General features: G+C 45.8%; 1 protein-coding gene across 5 annotated transcripts in view; it reads left to right on the top strand.

The window, feature by feature from the left end:
• Nucleotides 1-22,117, top strand: part of PBX4 (PBX homeobox 4) — a 42,388-nt gene that overhangs the window by 7,236 nt on the left and 13,035 nt on the right. For 4 of the 5 annotated variants that reach the window (XM_059160647.1, XM_059160644.1, XM_059160648.1 and 1 more), the window contains exon 2: nt 12,377-12,450. In XM_059160647.1, coding sequence (XP_059016630.1) covers nt 12,402-12,450 — 49 coding nt within the window. In that variant the 5' untranslated portion in view covers nt 12,377-12,401. Of the gene's footprint in view, nt 1-91; nt 3,431-12,376; nt 12,451-22,117 lie in introns of those variants that run through there. The other variant, XM_059160646.1, reaches the window with a different exon arrangement.

Raw genomic sequence — 22,117 nt, 5'->3', positions numbered from 1 at the left:
TGTAAGGGCCCGTCCTGGGGCGAGAGGAATGGGCTTACCTACCTCCATCCACCCCTTGTCAGCCAGCGGGGGCGGGGGGGTGGGTAACGGCTGAGAGATGGGAGTAAGTGAAGGGTGGGCAGGTAAATGGATCCATTAGTGGGACTTCTGAGGTAGGGAGTTCTGAGAGCAGATAATGGAGAGAGTTGTGGGCAGTGGGTCTCAGGAATGAGGAGATGGGGGTGACTTGGTGCGGGAACCATCAGGAAAAAAGGTTGGTGGGGGAGCTGGATGGAGGGATGGAGAGCCGCCTTTTTGTTAACTCAGCAAATATTTATTAGACACTTACTGTGCGGGGGACACCCAGCTGGGTGCCGACATAGTCCCTGCTCTCAAGCTCATAGAGGGAGAGGAAAAGTAGCAAAAACTAAGAATACATTGTGAGAAAAGCTCTAAGAAAAGGCATACATAGCATGCTGTGGGAAGTCAGATGTAGAGAACACCGCACTTTCAGAGTCCCAGAGGTGGGAAAGACCTGGAAGAAAGCAGAGCCAGAGACGCAAAGTCCTGAGTTCAGTGTGCAGACAGGTTGGAACCAGGACTGTGCAGAGCCCACAAGTCTCAGGAAGGAGTTTGGATTTTATTTCAGTTGCCGTGGGAACAATCACAGTAGTTTTAAGACGACCTGGCCTGGGGCACCTGAGTGGCTCAGTTGGTTAAGTATATGTGGTAGCCTCAGATCATGATCCCAGGGTCCTGGGATCGAGCCCCGCATTAGGGTCCTTTCTCAGCAGGAATTCTTGCTGCTGCTTCTTTCTCTGCCTGCTGTTCCCCTACTTGTGCTCTCTCTCTCTGTGTATCAAATAAATAAATTTTTTAAAAAATCTTAAAAAAAGAAAGACGACCTGTCCTACCTACCTACCTCCATCCACCACTTGTCAGCCAGCCAGGGATGGTAGAATCTGCTTTACAAGGCAATCCATTGTGTTTGGTGCCTGCTCAAATTATTAGAAAATAGGCAAGGACTGAAGTCCTTTTGGAGGATGGGGCCTTGTTGAATGGGGCCTGTTTGGGGTGAAGGATGATCCTTGGGGATGGGACCAGGGTCTGGTGGTGTGGACAGTACAACCACTAGAACCCTTTAGGGAGGCGGGGTTATGCCAAAGCCAAGTGAGCAGCAGCCACAGGAAGGGAGAGACAAAAGGTAGATTTGGCATACATTTGTTCTTCAAACTTTCCTTTGCTTCTTGTGAATTGTCCACTCTGCAGTTTCATAGCCTCTATCTGAAAAGTTCAGAGTGTTATCCCCCGCTCCTTTACCATGTTCATTCTACCTGTTGGAGCACTGTGCTGGGTGCTAGAGAAACCAAGATGCCTAAGATGTTCTCTGCCCTCTCGGGGCTCATACAGAAGTGGGAGTGTGTGGGAGACTAATTTATAAAGAGTTGTCATAACAGGTGCGTGCTGAGTAGTGGGGATTCCTGGCACTGGCAGAAAAAAAGAGATGGGCCAGGAGAGGGTGCCCTTGTGTGATACCCTGTTTGCTAGACTAGTCTGAGAACAGGGGCTTTGTCCTATTTTCCTTTGTATTCCCAGAACCATGCATGATGCCTGGCACCTAGCATATAGTAAAATTTGTGGCACTGAAGATTCTAAAAGGTTTAGGAGGAGCTGGGGGGTGGGGGTGGGGGATGTCCTCTTCACACCCAGGAACCACAGAGGCAGCACTTTGGGTGGAGGAGCTTTGGTTTGTGGAGCTCCTTGAGTTCCTTCTCTTCTAGGTAGGGAGCTGCTTAAGGAATGAGCTCTGCTCACATGTGGTGTTATTCCAGCACCTGTCACCCCATTATAGCCCCAAGGCTGCACTGTTTTTCTTATAGCAATACACACCTCCCCTAGATAGGCTTTACAATGGTGTACAGTCAGTCACATCTTTCTTGCTATTCTTCAAGATTTTTTCTTTTGGGCTAGGAAATTGAATAGTGGGGCATTATACATGCATGACAACGTGGTTGTTAGGTAGCTGTTCCCTGGTTTCTTTCTGAAGTAGAAAGACCCCTGAGGCTTTTATTTTGAGACTTAGATGCTTCAGATCTCCCCCACTTCTTTGGATATAGCCCCAACAGTCATCCAAGTCCAGACAACAGTCTGAATGCAAGACCCTAAAAGTCACTCAAGTCCAGCCAACAGTGTTGAGTCCTCAGGGGAATCATTTAACTCTACTCGGGAGCAAATGGCTTGGGTGGGTCTTTCCTCATAGTAAACTCTGCAGCCTGATAGGTTATCAGCCTGGGAGGGGAAGCAGATTGTGTCTGTCATCAACCAACTCGGTGAGGCTTTTACAAGTCTTTCTGACCCTGCTGTCTTCTCTCAGTGTACCTGCTGAACCCTTCATAGCCCCTGAAGTCAGTTTAGTTCAACTGTCTAGCAAGAAAGAATTTTTCGTCTTGCATGTGGGACCTTTCAAACTGTTTTGTCACCATAAGTGTGTTTAAAGAGGGAAGGCACATCTACTCTCTTTAAATCAGAATTCTTACTTAACAACCTTTCTGCATGATTTGGAAGGCAGCTCCAAGTGCTTGTGCATTATTTTGTCATAGCTGAATAGTCTTAGATTAGTGAACTGTATATTGTTTTTCCTTTGGGCTACGCAGTGGAGTTGTAAAGGACTTTGGAATACACCACCTTAGTTTAGATTCAGCCCAAGTCAGCCGGAGACTTTCTATGTAAGGGATAACCAGTCTTCTTGAATAATCTTCTGACCTTCAGCTATACCCTAAGCTCTTCAGGGAGGAGGTATAGCTTTGCATTTTCTGATTTCAAACTGATGATGTGCTCATTCATATCTTGTATGAGACGAGTAAGGCAGAAAATTTTCTCTCATTTGCCAAGGGTTGTGTGAATTATTTTGCATGGTCTTGTTTTTTTAGAATAAATTTTAAAACATTTTACATTTTCTGTGTAGTTTGTTTCTTTTGCTTCTTTGGTTACCTTCGTGAGGGGTTTATGAGGGTTATTAGGCTAGGGTTGAGGGCCCTCTGTCAAGACTCTCAGGCTCCAAAGTTCTTCCCTCCTCCCATGGTTCTTAACCAGTGTTTGGGTCATAAAAATCTGTTGTAAGCTCTGGGCCCACCCCCACTCCCCACTCGCAACTGTGCGGTCATGTACTGTACCCTTGAGGATCCTCAGATCTCAGGTGCCCCCCCGCCCCCGGCCTGGAAGCTGCCTCTCATCCAAGGCTGGGGGCTCATTTTTTTGTCCAGTAATAAGATTTCAAAGAAATCAGCATGAAAACTCTAGAGCTGAGGGGTAAATTTTGGAAACCTGATTGAGAAAGGAAGCAGAATGATCACAGTATCATCTGGAGATCCATGCTCCATACCTGATGTTCTGGGAGGCAGCTGAAGAGGACTGGTCTTTCTTCAAGTCGTTCTGCATATTGGAACGACAGGTGAGTTGCGCTCCATGTTGCTGGGTTTTCAGTTGTGGCTGGCTGTAGTGACCCAGTGCTTGCAGGTATCCAATGATCCACTAGAGAGCTGTACTGTTCAATGTAGTAGTCACTCACTGGATGTCTTTTTAAATTAAAGTGAATTAAAATTAAATACTCAGTTACTCAGTTGCACTAGGTACATTTCAAAAGTTCAGTAGCCACATGTGACTAGTGGCTACTGTGTTAGCACAGATAGAGAGCAATTCCATAATTGCAGAAAATACCAGACAGTGGTGCTTTAGAGCATCTGTCTGGCTGGACATGCCGCAAATTTCCCTGGGAACCTTACCGCAATGCAAGTTCTGATGTAACAGGTCCCTATGGGGCCCAAGAGCCCATGTTTCTAACAGGCTCCCAAGGGTACCAATGCTGCCGATCCCAAACCACACTTGGAGAGGTTGGGTTCTCAAGAGTGGAGATAATGGCTTCCCATTTATTTCAGTTTTCATGAATTAGTTTACTTAGTAGTTGGTTAGTCTGACAAATGAAAGTTATTTTGGAATCTAAGTTACATTTGTAGACATAATAGATTTTAAATTAATCACAAGGGTCACATATTAGCATTGTTTTGCCTACTTAATATAGAAAGAAAATTAGAAATGAGCAAATAAGATTCAGGAAATAGTTGATTTTTTTCTCTTAATGAAAATCTTGCCTTGGGGCCATCAGACCCTGTTGTTTCAGAGTCTGTTTACATTTTCAATCTAAGGAAATCAGGCTTTGGAAGTTTCAGGGTTGTTTCTGTATTTCCTTTATAGAGTCTATGAAAGTATAGCCCAACTTTGTGTTTGTAGAACTTGAGTACAGTAGAAAGTGAATGCTGGAGAATGGGAATAGGTTTTAGGACAAAAACCTCTTTATATATAGTGAATAAAGGGATGATGGAGAATGGCCATTATCATATCTGTTCAGGAGCAAGTCATGTGGTACATGGGATAGGGCATTTGAAACTAAAAAATTTCTGGGTGCCTGGGTGGCTCAGTCAGTTAAATGTCTGCCTTCGTCTCAGGTCACAATCCCAGGCTTGTGCTGTCTTTCTTTCTCTGTCAAAATAATAAATTTTCAAAATCTTTAAAAAGAAACTATAAAAAGATAATGTTAGAAGTTGGCTTTTAGGCAACATAATAGGTACTACAATTAAGGCCCTTCATAGCTTTTCTTAGGGAGAAAAGATTTCTCTGAATTTCTTTCTTTTTCTTTTTTTTTTTTTTTTTTTAAAGATTTTACTTATTTATTTGACAAAGAGAGAGAGAGGTCACAAGTGGTCATAGAGGCAGGCAGAATCGGGGTGGGGGGAGGTAGCAGGCTCCCCGCTGAGCAGAGAGCCCGACCCGGGACTTGATCCCAGGATCCTGAGATCATGACCTGAGCCGAAGGCAGAGGCTTAACCCACTGAGCCACCCAGGTGCCGTCTTTAAAAAAAAAAAAAAAAGATTTTATTTATTTATTTGACAGAAATCACAAGTAGGCAGAGAGACAGGCAGAGAGAGAGGGGAAAGCAGGTCTCCTGCTGACCAGAGAGCCCCACATGGGGCCTGATCCCAGGATCCTGAGATCATGACCCAAGCCGAAGGCAGAGGTCCAACCTACTGAGCCACCCAGGCGCCCCTGAATTTATTTTTTAATTTGATTTTTACATATGCGACGTTAGGTATTTTCTACTAGTAGAAATTTGCACGACTTTCTTAATTCCTCCAGTATTTCTACAGATTGACATTGCCTGTAATATAGACTAAATTCTAATTATTAAAAAGAGATTATTTAATTTTGACCTTAGAACTTATGCAAGTGGCAAGACATAAACTGTCAACTGAATGATGTGCCCCTTTTCTAAAGGTCTGTGTCCCCATATTTAGTATTCCAGTTCTGTCAGTGAGCATTTGGCTTTCAGCATGCCTGTTCAAAGCACGTGGGGAGTCAGAGAAGGAATTTATGGTTTGGAATTTCCCAAAGCTAGATAGTGTTAGCAAGATAGGATCTACTCGTCCGAACCTGGGAAGTAGAATTTCAGAGTTGAAATTTTTCTTTTCGTCATCCTTAAGGAGGTTCATTAGATCCCAGTCAACTTAGTGCCAGCACTCTGTTCTTTTTTTTTTTTTTTTTTTTAAGATTTTATTTATTTATTTGACAGAGATCACAAGTAGGGAGAGAGGCAGGCAGAGAGAGAGGAAGGGAAGCAGGCTCCCTGCTGAGCAGAGAGCCCCACACAGGGCTCTATCCCAGGTCCCTGAGATCATGACCTGAGCCTAAGACAGAGGCTTTAACCCACTGAGGCACCCAGGCGCCGCCAGCACTCTGTTCTTAACCTGCTTGTAGTTTTTAGCTTTGCTCTTAGGTTTGGCTTAGCTAGGCTTGATCTAGTGCCAAAGGAAATTCTTGCTGTCTCTGGAGTACTTTTCCTAAGACTTGAATTTTGTTCATTTTAAATTTCCTAAAACTATCCTAAATCTAGGGGCACAGCAAAACCCCTTTTGAAGTGGTTTCTTTAAGTAAAGTAACATGCAGAGTGTTTTAGAAAGTTTCACAAATAAGTAAGTACCCCTCATTCATTTTAGTGACAGTTACAGAGTGCCTCTGTCAGAACACAGTGGTTGATGATGGTGAAAACAATGATTTCCTTCAGGTAAACTTCCCAGTAACCATAGAAAGTGGGTGGTTCCTCACAGAGTTTCTAGATAAAGAACTAGATCTGAGTAAGAACTTGCCTGAAGTTAGACAAATAGGAAGTGGTTGGATAGAGATTTGGCAGTTTTCTCTAGAACACTGGTGCTATCATGCCACCTGCCCTGATTTTCCCAGAGCTCCCATGGGTTCACTAGAATATGACATCACCTCCTGCTCACAGGAGCTAGAAGATGATTGTAGGTGCTGATAGGACAGTTGGGCTAAAGCTAAAGAAATTTTTTTTTTTTAATTTCATTCTCATGGATTTAATCTCATTTTCTCAGTAAAACTTCATTTTGTGCCAGGCCCAGGGATACTGGGGATAGCAGGGATTCCTGAAGGCTCACAGTTTCAGGAATGTCGGACATTGGAGAGTATGGTGCTGGGGACCCGGGGGCCAGAGAAGTGTGATGAGTAATTAGCCAGATAAGGAATTAGATCAAGGGAGGCCACCTGGCAGCAAGATGAGTATGGATGATAAGACCCTAAAATCTAGCTGAAGTCAGACAGGGGGACACAAGCATGCCCCAAAGAGATGATCACATATCTGGATGCAAATCTTTACGCAGGCAGAGAAAGAAGGCACTGCATTCTAGGCTGGGGCAGGCAGGTCTGCAGGGAAGGCACCGAGCATGAAGGCATGTAACATGGCTCCATTGGGCATGGGCGGAGGCTCAGCCTTCAAAGGGGGACTCAGATGGGGTGACTGCATGCCTTAGCTGCTGTCCAGTGGAACATGGCCTTGAATACCTTGTGAGACAAGAAGTGAGCGTAAAGGTTTTTCTGTTCCTTGTATAAGTACTTCTCAAAGTATTCAAAGCTTTCTAGGGTATTGACCCTGGATCGGAAGAAAGCTCAATAGTCATTAGCTACTGTCTACCACCTCTTCTTCAGAAATGTCTTGAGACTTTCAGATTGAGCCCTCCAGTGGGTTAAAGGCTCTTGTTCTTCCTTCACTCTAAAACAGTTTTTCTCTTTCATGCATAACTTCCTCTTGCCCAAATCTAGTGTCCTTTGGCCATTATCTTTTTTTATCTTCCTTCTCTCTCCTCATGCTGCTGTTACTATTAAACTCCTTAACTATACTATACTATACTATACTATTAAACCCCTTAACACTTTTCTCCATTCCTAGAGTGGATGAGTACCCACTGTGTCCTCAGCCCTAGAAGAGAGACCAAGAAGGGCGGCTCCCAGCAGAGCTCTGTGTTCCCTTGGCTTCTGCTCTCTTCTTTGATGCTGGAATCTAGCAGTTCTCTCCCCAGATTTTGACTTCTCTGTTTGCCCCAGTTTAAGTCTGGAGATGTCAGAGCTCTGCCTTCAGACTTTTAGTTTCCATCTCTGCCAGTTTGTCATACCTAACTTTTACCTTTTCTTCAGTTAAGTTCAATGAGTCTTTGCTCAGCTAGTGTGCCAAGTATGATGTGGGCCTAGAGTTTCTGAAACCATTAAGTTGAAGCCTTCCTCATGCCCAAGCCAGCCATAGTAAATGCTTTAAAGGGAAGAGGGGAGGGAGTGAGGAATCCAGGGTGGGACAAGCCACCCATCAGAGTCTTGCACTTGCCGGCGTGACTTTGTCAGGTAAGTGTCCAACTCTTGATCTCAGCTCAGGTCTTGGTCTCAGGGTTATGAGTTCAAGCCCCGCATTGTGCTCTATGCTGCTGGGCATAAAGAATACTTAAGGAAAAGAAAGGGAGAAAGCAGGGAAAGAAGGAGGAAGGAAGACATAACATGACTGTGAGGCAGGAAAGAAGGTCCATAACGCTCCAGCTGACTAGCAGTAATGAAGTAATAGTTCTTGTGAACATGAGGTCAGCATGATAAATAAATAAAAAGCAGAAAATAAAAAACATGATTAATACACACCGTGTCTATTAGCACCTCCTGCATTTCTTTACTTTCCTTTGTGATCAAATGTCAGTGTTTGTGATTGCTGCTTCCAGGTCCCCTCCCCCCCCTAGTCTCTTCCACCTTTATCCTCCCTCTGTTGAGTCACCAGTGACCTTCATGTTGCTAAGTCCAAGGTCTCTCCTGGGTTCTTCTCTTGCTTTGCCTCCAAGAAGCATTTTTCACAGATTGCTCTTCTCTCCTTGAAACTGTTTTTTCTTGGGTCCTCCTCATTGGTAGTTCAGTCTCAGTCTCTGTAGGTTCTTCTCTTCTTGACTTCTGTAAGTCCATGGGCCTTGGTCAGGGATATGGACCCCTCTCTATCTACACTCTCTTATAGTGATGTCCTCAAGTCTTGTGGCTTAAAGTGTCATCTCTATGCCCAGGACTCCCTATCTTTATATTGCTTATCTCCAGCCTTCAGTCCTTGTCCATGTGCCCAACTACCTACCTGAACCTTCTATTGGATAGCTCATTAGTGGATATTTCAAGTGTAGCCTGATCAAAGCACATCTCTGCTTTCCAGACTCTTCTTCCCTAAACCATGTGCCTTCCACTCTTCCCTGTAGTAGTTAATGGTATCTCCTTTCATCTAGTTGCTCAGGCCTAAAGCTAGTAGTTATCCTTGAATCTCCTCTTTCCCCAAAAATCCAAGACACTTTATCAGAAGGTCTTGTTGATTCCATCGCTGAAGTCAAAGATCTACTTTTTTCATTTTTTAAAAATAGGCTTCATGCCCAACTTAAGGCTCAAATTTAGGACGATGAAATCAAGTCGCATGCTCCACTGACTGAGCCAGCCAGGCACCCCAAGATCTATCTACTTTATATAAAATTAAATAAATAAATAAACTTTAGTTTATTACCATAACTCTAACTAGGCCAGCAGCATTTCTGGACTATTCTAGCTGCAGTAGCCTCTAGACTATGTTCCTGGTTCCACCCCTTGCCTTCCATTCTGGTCTCAGAGCAGCCACAGTGATCTTTTAAAAATGCAATTCACTTAAAGATAGGCAAATAGATAATGGAATAGAGTTGAAAAGGCAAAAATAAACCCATACGTATATGGCCAATTGATTTTCTTTTTTTTTTTTTTAAACATTTTATTTACTTGAGAGAGAGACAGTGAGAGAGAGCATGAATGAGGAGAAGGTCAGAGGGAGAAGCAGACTCCCCGTGGACCTGGGAGCCCGATGTGGGACTCGATCCCTGGACTCCAGGATCATGACCTGAGCTGAAGGCAGTCGCCTAACCAACTGAGCCACACAGGCACCAGCCAACTGATTTTTTTCAGGGATGCCAAGACTATTCAGTGAGGAAGGAATAGTCTGTTCAATGAATGATCTGGAAAAACTGGATCTGCACATGCAGAAGAATGAATTTGAATCCTTACTTAATACCATATACAAAAATGAACTCAAATGGATCAAATACCTAAGTGTAAGAGCTAACCTTGTAACCCTCTTAGAAGAAGACACAGGGGACGCCTGGGTGGCTCAGTTGGTTAAGCAGCTGCCTTCAGCTCAGGTTATGATCCCAGAGTCCTGGGATCAAGTCCCACATTCAGGGAGCCTGCTCAGTGGGGAGCCTGCTTTCTTCTCCCTCTGTCTGCTGCACCCTCCTCCCCACCACCACCACCTTAGCTTGTGCTCTCTCTCACTCTCTCTCTGGCAAATAAATAAATCTTAAAAAAGAGGAAAAAAAAGAGTTGCTGCTTCCTCTAAGGAAAAAAAAAGAAGAAGAAAACACAGGCATAAATCTTCATAATGTTGAATTAAGCAACAGTTTCTTAGGTATGATGCCTAAAGTACAAACAACAAAGAAAGAATAAATAAATTGGATTTCATTAAAATGGAAAACTGCTGGGGTGCCTGGGTGGCTCAGTGGGTTAAAGTCTCTGCCTTCCACTCAGGTCAGGATCCCAGAGTCCTGGGATCGAGTCCCACATCAGGTTCTCTGCTCAGCAGGGAGCCTGCTTCCTCCTCTCTCTCTACCTGCCTCTCCGCCTACTTGAGATCTCTGTCTGTCAAATAAATAAATAAAATCTTTAAAAAAATAAAATGGAAAACTGTGCTTCAAAGGACACTATCAAGAAAGTAAAAAGACGACTCAAATAATGGGAGAAGAGATTTGCAAATCATGTATTTGATAAGAGTCAGGTATCCAGAATATATAAAGAACTCTTACAGCTCCATAATAAAAAGACCAATAACCCCATTAAAGAATGAGCACAGATTTGAATAAACATATCCCCAAAGAAGAATGGCCAATAAACACATGAAAAAAATGTTCAGTGTCATTAGTCTTTAGAGGAATGCAACTCAAAACAACAATGAGCTACTACCTCACACCGCTGGTGTGGCTATAATAAAAAGGACAATAACAAGTGTTGGTGAGGATGTGAAGAGATTGGAATCCTCAGAAGTTGCTGATGGGAATGGAATATTGTGCAGCCACTTTATAAAAGTTTGGTATTTCCTTGAAAAGTTCAACAGAGTTGCCATGTGACTCCACGACTCTCCCTAGACACATGCTCACACAAATACTTCCACGTGAATGTTCATAGTAGCATTACTCACAATAGCCCAAAGTGGAAATAACTTAAATGTCCACAATTGATAAACGGATAAACAAATTATATCCACACTATGGAATATTATAAGGCCCTAAAATGGGATGACGCACTGGTAGACAACAACTTGGAAGAACCATGAAAAGGTGCTATGGGATAGGGGCCAGTCCCAAAGGCCCCATACTGTGTGATTCCATTGGTTTGAAATGCCCAGGAGAGACAAACTATAGAGACAGATGGATTAGTAGTTGCTCAGTGGGTGGAGTGGGGAGAAAGGGGAATGACTGCTTATGGGAACAGGGTTTCTTCTGGGGGTGAGGAGAGTGTTGTAGAAATAATGGTGATTCTTGCACATCGTGAATTTACTAATAGCCACTGAATTGTGTATATACTTTTAAGGGTGAACTTTATGGTATGTGAATTACATCTCAAAAAATTGACACTAATAAAAAAATCAATCCATGTGACAACTACTCTGTAAAATCCCCATTGCTCCCTGTAATGGATTTCTGTTGCCACTGTAACCAATGACCACTAACTTAGCAGCTTAAAACACACAAATTTATATATCGCCTTCCATTTCTGTAGGTTACAAGTCCAACATGGGTCTCCCTGGGCTAAAATCAAGGTGTTCTAAGGACTCCTTCTGAAGGCAGTAGGGGAAGAGTCCATCTCCTTGCCTTTTTCAGCTTGTTGAAGCCACCTGCATTCCTTGGCTTGTACTTTGTTCCTCCATCTTTGGAGCCAACAGCAGAGTGTCTCTGACTCTATGTTACTCTCTCTTTCTCTGAGCGCAGCCGGAAGAAGGGCTTGTGTGATTGGATTGGGCCCATCTGGTAATCCAGGCTCATCTCCCCATCTCAAGGCCCTTAACTTTAAGCACACCTCCGGGTGCCTTTTTCCCTTGTAACTTATTCTGAGGTTCAGCACGTGGACATCTTAGGGAGCCAGTCTTCTGCCGATCACAGTTCCCATCACAGGCAAACAAAAGCCAGAGTCATTCCCCTGACTGACAAGGCTCTTCGAGGTGGACCCCCCCTTGTCTAATTTCACTTTATGGCTCCCTCCCTCACCCCTTACTCTGCAGCATCTTGGGCTCTTAAAAAACCAAGTGTTTTCACTCAGCCTTTATACTGCCTGTTTCCTCTACCTAAATTATTATTGTCTTCAGCCTCTCTTTTCCTGCCTGACTTCTCCTTGTCATTCTGATCTTGGCTTTGATGTCACATCAGAGACGTGCAAACTCCAGTAAGCTCTCCAGCCAGCAGCACTCTCAGTTGCCACAAAGCACCCGCCACAGCTCGTGGTTGTTTGTGTGTGTGTTTGGTGTCTCTCTCTCCGTCTTAACTGTCACATGGGTGGGAACCTCATCTGTCTGTGTCTGTGACCCTAGAATGGTATATGACACATAGTGGCTGTTCAGGAAATACTAAATTAACGTCTCATGACATGGGGGATGACTGGGGTATCTGCTCTGCATGTAGGGCAATAGTGCGAACGCAGCTTTTAAGTCATCGGACCTTGAAAGTTTCTAGCTTTTGATGAGTTATTTGGATTATTTAAATTTGCATTGTTTAAAACCCCACCTGTAAAGGGAAGTGGTTTGAGTATTAGTATATTGCTCCATTTGAATTTTGCAAAATGGCATTCGTCTGAAATGCTTTTGTACCGTAGCTTCGTAAGACCGACTTTCAACAGAACTGGCAGAGTCCCCATGAAGGGTCTTTATGCTCGTGGACAGGATGACTTCTCTTTCTCAACATGCTCTTCTGTCTCTTTCAGAAAGCATGCTTTGAGTTGCCATCGGATGAAGCCAGCTCTCTTCAGTGTGCTCTGTGAGATCAAGGAAAAGACAGGTAGGCCATTGAGAAGACATTTTTGGTGGGTCCAGGACCACGACAAACATGCCCCTCTGGTCCTGGCTCAGCCTGACCATGGGTCTGTGTCATGGGCCGTCTTGCCTGTCACATCTCTCTCCGGCAGGAGGGGTTCACATGCAGCCTTTCTGCCTGGTCAGTACCCTGTTCTCTGGTGTATCACATCCTTGTATTTTGCAGTTTGGAATTGGAGAAATACTGTTGCCAGTGAGTAACAAGCAGCTGCTTTGTTCTTAAGCAAGACCTAAGAGGCACTGGGGCATTCATTTTGGAAAAGATGATAGAATTTGAAATGTAGAATAATAATGATTTTGTTTTATTTGTTTTAAGCATTCAGAGTAATCCTCCATGGAGGGCTTTCTGCCACTGCAAATCCTTTTGTTAAAAAAAAACAAACCACAAAACTTTATTTTGAATTAATTTTAGATTTGCAGAAAAGTTAAAAAAATAGTACAGCCCGTTCTCCTGTACCCTTCTCCCAGCTTCCTCTCATGTCAACACCTTCAGAACCACAGTGCAATGATCAAAACCAGGACATTAACCCTGGTACAGTGCTCTTGAACTGAACAACGGGCTTTATTCGGATTTCTCCAGTCTTTGGGCTAGTGCCCTTTTTCTGGTCCAGCCTCCCACATTGCATTTAGTCATTCTATCTCCTTCGTCTCACAGTTCCTCAGTCTTTCTTCATCAACTGTGACCTTCACACTTTGGGTGAGACCCGCTCATTTTTGTGGGACTGACATTTGTGGGGAACCATATTAGTTCAAAGAAATACTTCATGGCCGATCTTCATGTTATTGTTCCCAGCCCAGCTAGCAGCCAGCATTTTATCTATTGTCTTTACCACTGCTTTCCTTTCTCATAAAAGCCAGCCTGGGCTATATTTCATTCCTGATTCTTTTACTTTCAAGTGCACTTTGTAACCAAAAAGGTTTTGTTGTGCATTTGTTTTCATAGTCGCTTGTGCATGTTTAACTTTTTATTTTGAAATGATCGACAGATTTACGGAAATGTTCCAAGAACAGTGCACATACATTTTCTTCCTGCTCTTTCGGGGAATAGGTTGCTGCCATGATGCCCATGACCCCTGCACACCTGAGTGTGTGTTTCTAGCGAACAGGTGTTTCTAGCCCCCAGGACAACACTCATTGTCAGGAAGTGACATTGATATGCCATTACTGTAGAATCCTGGTCTTCTTCAAGCTTTGTCAGTTGTCCTAATAATTTATAGAAAATGATGCAAGCCAGGCTCTTGTCTTACACGTAGTTATCATGTCCTGTTGGTCGTCTTCTCTCTGTGACAAGCTCCATTTTTCCTTGACTTTCATGACCTTGATCATCTGGAAGATCACAGGCAGGATCCTCCCATTTGGGTTTATATGATGTTTCCTCACAATTAGATTTCTGCTTCCGTTATCCTTGGTACCTTTACTTATCTAATCAGTTGTTCCTTGCCCCCCATGTATACCTGATCCTCCTCCCTAATATGAACCCCTTTTCATCCCTCAGCCCCCACTCCCATCCCCCACCAGGTCACTGCTGTGACAGCTCCCATGTGATGCCCTTCTCACCTTTCTTGGGTTCCAACACCCAGAGTCAGCTCGCCCTCCTCCAGGGCTGCACCCTTAGGGCTGTGACAGCCCCTGCTGAGCTCCCACTCAAGTGCCTCTCAAAGGTGTCTGAGTGTCTAATGGCCTGTCTTGTCCGTTTCGTATTTAAGGTATGGGGAGCAGGTATTATGGCCTCTGGAAGGTTGAAGCACAAAGGCTGGGCTCTTTGCAGGTTTCAACAAGTTTACCCTCAGGACCTCACACCATCCCTTCTGCATTCTGTATGAACTGGACAAGCAGCACTCCTGCAACTGAGTGAGCAGCAAACCCAGGAGTCCTGTGGCCGGGAAGAAACTGCCCACACCAGCATGTGTCCATGCCCTGAAGACGCTGGCTGTGATTACATGCTCCTTAGTACTATTAAATTGTATGATGTTGGTCACCCTCATAAAAAAGCAACCGGGGGGCGCCTGGGTGGCTCAGTGGTTAAGCCGTTGCCTTTGGCTCAGGTCATGATCTTAGGGTCCTGGGATCGAGTTCCGCATCGGGCTCTCTGCTCAGCAGGGAGCCTGCTTCCTCCTCTCTCTCTGCCTGCCTCTCTGCCTGCTTGTGATCTCTCTCTGTCAAATAAATAAATAAAATCTTAAAAAAAAAAAAAAATAGGGCGCCTGGGTGGCTCAGTGGGTTAAGCCGCTGCCTTCGGCTCAGGTCATGATCTCAGGGTCCTGGGATCGAGGCCCGCATTGGGCTCTCTGCTCAGCAGGGAGCCTGCTTCCCTCTCTCTCTCTCTGCCTGTCTCTCTGTCTACTTGTGATCTCTCTCTGTCAAATAAATAAATAAAATCTTTAAAAAAAAAAATAAATAAGCAGCCGGGGTCGGTAGCTCTTACTGGGGTGTGCTGTCCCCCTGCCCAGCCCTCACCTGGCCTTGGGTAAAAGCAGCCCTTCTGGGGCTCCCTGCTGCCCCCAGTGGTTGGCTCTGTCATCGTAGCTCCTTGGATGTGTGGGACCCTGAGGTTTTTAACTGACAATAACTTAGCTATGCAATTATGGAATTTAGCAGTAATAAAAACAATTTTTAAGGGGCACCTGGGTGGCTCAGTTGGTTAAGCGTCCTACTCTTGATTTCGGCTCAGGTCATGATCTCTTTGTTGTGAGCTGGATCCCCACTTTGGGCTCTGTGCAGGGCGTGGAGCCTGTTTAAGATTCTCTCTCTTCCTCTCCCTCACACTTCCTTTCTACCAACTGGCTCCAGTGTTGGGCTGCATAATGTGTTTTGGGGCGTGGCACCACAGGAATGGGCCAGCACTGCTCAGCCGTGAAAATTGCAGGCCATCTGCAATTGCCATGAACTGGACTCCACATGGGCTGGCTGAGTTGTTAAGTTCACTGCTGCCAAGTGTCTTTTCTCATCTGTAGGAAGTGCAGCTGTGGGTGTGCTGTGTGTCCAGCATGTGAGTGGCAGGAGAGTAAACAGGATCTCAGTTCTGCTTCAGTGTCTCCCAGTCTTGTGATGGGAGTGACTCAGTATTAGCCCAAGGAAAACTATTTAGGGTCCCGATCCTGTACACTGGCAGGAGTGGGTCACCCCCTTATTGGTGATCCTGAGTGACAGTTCTCCTGGGACTCCTTGTGAAGGGACAGAGCGTGTCTGCTTCTTGAGTTAACCCACATTCCTCACATTCCCTTCTGGCTGAAGTCTGCAACAGGCCTTTAGGGTAAAGACAAAACCCGTGCAGACCATTTGAAGCCCAGTGGGCATTGTTGGAGCCTGGGTTTGCAGTCGGGCAGCCCCGAGCTTCCTGGCAGTATCGCCCCACCCTGCTGGCAGCCTCTTACTTTCCTCTTGTTTTATAAATAAGCAGGGTGAACCTTTGGAGAGAGCCGGTCCCACCCCAGTAGGCTACAGCTGGGCTGTGTTCTGCCTTTCCACACCCCATCCTGGTTCAGAAAGGGAGCTCTCCCTATGCCTCCCAGCCCGCACCCACCAGCCCCAAGTGGCGTCCGTGTCCCTGCTGCTCTCACTGCATCCACAGGGGCTCTGGGCCTTTGCCATCTGTCTCCTCCAACACATCCACAGCCAGGATGTGCTGTGTTCTACGACTGTCCTGGTCCCTGGCACACTGTGCCATGTACCTTGGGTTTTTGATGAATGAAGAACTGTTCCTGGTGACTGATACCTATTAATTTATATGCTTTTCATCCTTTTCATTGTATGAGGTTCAGGAAGATTGTGTCTGGGGCCTGGCTTAGAACACAAAGCTATTGTTCATGTCACCCTGAGAAGAAAGCCATTCTGTGTGTAAACCCTGGCTTGGCAGACAGACCTGGAAACACTGCCTCACTACCTTCCACAGTCTCCTGGCCTGTGGAAGGTTGCTGGCATATCTTCCACGTCAGGGATGTCTGGGCGTCCGTGCCTGCAGAGCTCTCTGAAGGCCAGGAACCCCACCCCCCACCCCGAGGAGTGCACCCTCCCTCCTGAATCCTTCCCTTGAGACAGCCGTTCTTCTCGGCATCTAGAGGAGCTATCCTAAGAGAAAAACATAAACCATCTTTGGAGAATTTCAAATTTAGCTGGGAGAACCAAATTCTGGCCCAGTTCCTTTATGAAGCCCTTGGGGCTAGATGCGTTACAGAATTCAGAATTGTTTGGATGTTAGGCCTGTTGTGATGATGACTTCTGAGGCAGAGCCTGCATTCCAAAGGTGACATTTAGCACCAGAGCAGGAACATTCTTACACGCTGGTTGGGTCAGCCTTTGCCTCCAAATGAACTTGAGTGCCAACTTCTGTAAAAACATTGAATCTTGGATTGTGGATTGTGGATGGGCTTAGACTTACTTAGAAGTGCACTGAAAAGCTACCGGTGTCTTGGGCAGTTGACTCAGGGACCTGCTTTGTCTTCTGCACACAGTCACTATCCCCTACACCGGTCTTAAGTGCCACCTTGGTTTGGTCGGTTCTGTGCTTACTGTCTCCAGAGAAGTCCTGAAGACCTGCGTCGGCCAGCCTTGCTCTTAGGCCAAGGAACCGTCTCTGTGCTACAGGGGCACAGATGGCTGCCTTCAGAGGAGTAAATGTAAATAATGGATCATATAAGGGAACATCTTGTTATTTCCTGGCCACTGTTCATTGGCCTGGCGAGGAGCCATCAGGCCGGGGTAATCCAGCAGGTTTTTTACCTTTGTTTCTCTTCCTCATCAGCCATTCGGATCTGTTGCAGTTGCAAATTCATGATCTCGATCCTGGGGTTGTAGGTTTGAGCCCCACACTGGGTGTGGAGATTGCTTCAAAATAATACAAATCTTTTAAAAAGCTCAAGAACCTGAAGGATTTTAGTTGTGGGTGCACCTCCAAAAAAGAGTGAGCCAGGAGCTTCAAGGCCTTCCTATGGACACAGATTCTTGGAAAGTCTATTACCCTGTTCAGGTTTTTTTCTTACAGTTTGGCCATTGGCTAAAATGATCTTGTGCTTTTGTTTCTGGTTTTCTGATTCCCAATCTGGAACACCAGCCCCCAAGAGCACAGTTATGCCCACAGTGCGGCCCAGTCCTGTCAGGGGCTTGGCTCATTGTAGGTATCAGTAAACTTGGAGATGGCATGAGAGTGACCAGTCTTTTTTGACACAAAATCCTCCTTGGTCTTGTCACTTAGAACTTGCTTAACATCAGTTCCTGGGATAATTCCTTTTAGGGTCCTTAGGTCTAAAAACCCTGATTCCCAGCCTGGAAAATTAGGTAGGACAGGTTGAAGTGTGTTTTGCCAGGCTGGTCACCTGTGTGGGATTTGGCAAAGTTAAGATCACACCTTGAATGACGATAGCCCAGCTTTGGAAGCTTCTAGGCCTTTCCCCAAGGCTCACATAAGGCATGGTCCAGTTAAATTAGGAGCATTTCTTTGGATGAGAAATGAAATTATTTAATGTATCATCCATAAGTGTTGTTTAGCTATTGCTATTAAATATTCTCAAAGCCTTATAAGAGAGCATGGACTAATTTTCTAGACCTTTTACCTGGCTGTGTTTTATATTACAGTGTTTTGCTGTCTTTTCCTTTTGCCGTATTGCCACATGCAAGCAAAACAAACCTTAACAAACAGTATATCATTTTTACTTCATACACTACTTTATGACAGAACTGCAGAATTTTAATAAATGCCAAGTATATTGAGATGAAAATAATTTGCATATTTGGTTGAGGTTTCAGTACTTCAATTGTGATGTATTTTCATTAAGGATTAATTAGAAATGATGGGAATTTGCATAATGTTATACTCCCTCTGTTTGGTGACTCTCCAGTGCGCATAGTAGCCATGATTTCAGATGAGTGTTTATTAAAGGAATAGTCTCTGTAAGGCCCTATAAGAATGAGAGTATGGGGACATTTATTTATCTGGAGTACTGCTTAGCTGGATTGACCTAGGGGACATTGCCTCACAGGTAATGGCAGGCAGATCTCAATACCATCAGGCTGTATTCAGAAGTGTCCTCCCTTTGAGTTAAGAACTAAGAACCATTACCCCAGGAAACAAGAATATAAAAGGGCCCTTAATAGAGTCACATGAGGCCGCCTGCCCCCCCACCCCCATAGTTAAAATGCCATTGTTCAGCATAGACCCAACCTGGAGGCCAGTTTGGGGCAGGAGGGTGAGAAGGGTGTTGGTGAGTCCCTGCGCCACTCCAGTGATACGGGGACATCCTTTAGCCTTTGACTTGGTCACATCTCCTGTCCTGACCTTGCCCGTCTGCCTTCCCAGGCTCCTGGTCTCATCCTTTCCATCAGCACTTGAGGACACAGCCAAGGAGAGGCCTCCTGGCCGGTGTCTTGGCTTGCAGCAGTGCTTCTAAAGGGTCCTCGGTGTGTCCTGAGTGTGCCGTGCAGTCTGGGGAGATGCTTGTTGTCAGGTTAAGAAGGGTTCTTTCTACTCGTGGTCTGCTAAGAGTTGTTTTGTTTTGCTTTTTTAAGATTTTGTTTTCATGGGACACCTGGGTGGCTCAGTCCTTGAGCATCTGCCTTTGGCTCGGGTAATGATCCCAGGGTCCTGGGATTGAGCCCCGCATTGGGCTCTCTGCTCAGTGAAGAGCTTGGTTCCTCCTCTCTGCTTGCCTCTCTGCCTACTTGTGATCTATCTCTCTGGCAAATGAATAAATAAAATTTTAAAATAATAATAATAATAAAGGATTTTATTTTTATTTTATTTATTTATTTTTTAAAAGGATTTTATTTATTTATTTGAGATAGAGCAAGAGTGAGTGAGCACAAGCAGGGGGAGCAGCAGGCAGAGGGAGAAGCAGGCTCTCCACTGAGCAGGGAGCTGGACATGGGCCTCGATCCCAGGACTCTGGGACCGTGACCTGAGCCAAAGCCAGCCACTTAACTGACTGAGCCCCCCAGGCACCCTTAGTGGGTATTGTTCTAATTAATTTTTCTTTCCTTTTTTTAATCTTTTGAATTGCAGTTTTTCTCCTTGAGGTTACTGTCATGTCTTACATGGACAGATACTCATTTACACTGATGATTTACACTGACACAGTTTGAAAGCACCTGTATGCAGAAGTAAATCCTCTGGGCTATGATTCATATATTTATGTATGTACATGTACACAGATGCCACTGGCTCCAATTTGCTGGTCATTTAGTTAGACAACTAATTAGTCGTGCATCTCTGGATGAATGAGGCTAGGTTGTGATTTCTTTTTGAGCTCCCATCTTGCAGTCTCTGAATGGTGTGGCTTTTCCTGGGTCTCTTCTCTGTAGCAGTTTGTTGAAGAAAGGGCCTCTGTCTTCATTGAGAGTTTGGTAGCCCTAAAATGGCCTGGTAGCCTTTGGGAGAAATTTCTTAGCAGAAATTCTTGTTTCTAGAACATGATTCTGTGAGGCCAAGCATGTTCCAAGGAGCTGGGGTGATGACAGCAGACTAGATAGTGATGTCTTTAGTGAGCAGGGTAGTTTCACACAACGATAATGGAGACAGACCTGCAGCTTCAGGGCCATGGGTAGAAGTCGGCCTCTACCTGCCTGATGGCACATCTTCTCTTCCTTGCTGGGAGAGTCTCAGAGGCAGGAATGGCTTGGTACTCCAGGCCAGAGAGAAGCTATGTTGGAGTTGAGTGGGTGAGGGGAGCAAGCAGCAGTGGAGGATGCCAGAGAGCTTCTCAGGGCCAAGTTCTGAAGGACATGGAGCACTTGGTTTCTCTTGGGAGAGTCAGGCCACCTCCCATTCTTGCCTCTCACCATCCTTCAGTGTTTCCCTGGGCCTCCTGCTGGTCCTCCCACTGTCCTGGTCTCCCTCACCTCCACGCCACCGCCTCACACTGCCCAGCCCCCTCTTGCATGTACAGGTGCCCCTTCTTCCATCAGGCCTCTCCCAACCTGTCTGTCATCTCCTTTGCTATGTAGGGCCCCCCAGGAACTCAGAAACCCCATTCCTGTTCCTGTTGCCTTGGTTGAAGTGTTCTTTCCCAGACAAGGGAACCTGGTCATCCCTCCTCTGCGAAGGCTTGCTTGAACTCCTTTGCTCCCAAAATCCAGCACAGCACCCATAGTCTGTGTTCTTGACACATTTGCCATGTCCCTGGGGTGGTGTTCTCAGAGTTAGAGGGGCCTGCCTCCCCAGTACATGGATCTTCCCGTGGGAATGGTTCACTCTTCTCTAAAACGTGGTCCTGCTCCTCATTTAATGTCTCCACATCTCCTTGATGGGAGCTCATGGAGTGGGCCTTTCTACTGTACCCAGGACTTTCCCTCAGTTTCTTATCTCCAGGACCCAAGAATCTTCCACAGGGTCTTTCCAGGTGACAGCACCACCTCTACCCTGACACTGAAGACAATAATGACGCACAGAGACACAGGAATCCTGCAAACATGGGGAAGGAAATAGGTTTGCTCCCCGAGAGGGTCACTTCTGGACTGTTCTTATGGAACAGTTCTTATGGAACTCCAGAGCTTGCATCTGAGACTCGAGCATCCCAGGGACGAGCCAGAGCTTCTGGCAGTGACCCGGGCTCAGTCTGCTCTGGCCTTGAGGAGGGTTTGGCTCACCACCATCCAGTACCAGTGGGAGATACATGCAAGATGAAGTTCTGGGAAAAGGAAAGGAAAAATAAAGCAGACATACAAAACAATAAGCCCAAAGTCTCATTAGATTCAACAGACAAAATTACTCCATCACGTTGGTATAAAAGTTTCTATGTGTGTCTGTGTTGGCTTCTCCGTGGACAGGTGACAAACCAGATGTCGCGTTCTAAGGAGTCCTGCTCTAGATTGGAACTGAACTAAACAAGCTAAAGTCCTTTGTACTGCACCCACAGAAGAAGGGAGAAGGATCAAGAGGGGGCCCCGAGGAAAGGGCATTTGAAGGCAGTGATACAGCAGTGTTGGCCTACCGGGTCCTGCATGCATACAGGCTCTTCCTCAGGTGCAAAGTAGGCTCCATGACATGCCCATCCTGGAGCCGGGATCGTTAGACCACAGTGTTGGGAACAGAACCCACCTGCTCATTTGTTTATTCTCATCTGGGGCTGTTTTGGTGCTACAACAGTGACTGGGCAGTGGTGACAAGAGACCTCAGGGCCCCCAAAGCCCAAAAGAGTTACTCTCCAGCACTTTATAGTTTATGGATCCTGGTGGGAGGGACTCTGCCTCCAGAGCCAGGACCAGGAAAGTGGGTGAGGGAAGGCTGTTCCAGAAGGGCGGGGCTGGCAGGGGTTTTCCGAGCTGTGGGAGGGAAGAACTGTAATGGGCTCCAGGTGAGGATGCTGGGGGCATTGCTGGGGCCCCCAGCCTGGGGCTTGATGGGGTGTTCACAGCAGCAGCTCCCGTCCCCAGGCATTAAGGCTCAGAAACTGCCCCTTACCACCACCAACTGCCACTGACCCAGTCTGGATCAGTCCAGTTTCCATGACAAGGTGGGAAGGTGCCGATCTCTGATCTCTGCAGCTAGAGCCAGCCGGGGGAGTGCGTAGTTTACTGGCTCCCCAAGTGAGTGTGGAGTTAGTTTGGGAAACCACTGGCCTATCAGGCGAAATTATCCTGATTAAGAGGGCGCCTGGGTGGCTCAGTGGGTTGAGCCGCTGCCTTCGGCTCAGGTCATGATC

This window comes from Mustela lutreola, chromosome 2 (genome assembly GCF_030435805.1).
Source record: "Mustela lutreola isolate mMusLut2 chromosome 2, mMusLut2.pri, whole genome shotgun sequence".
Classification (NCBI taxonomy): Eukaryota; Metazoa; Chordata; class Mammalia; order Carnivora; family Mustelidae; genus Mustela; species Mustela lutreola.
The sequence above is the reverse complement of the archived record's forward strand: the minus strand, read 5'-3'. Positions and strand labels throughout refer to the sequence as shown.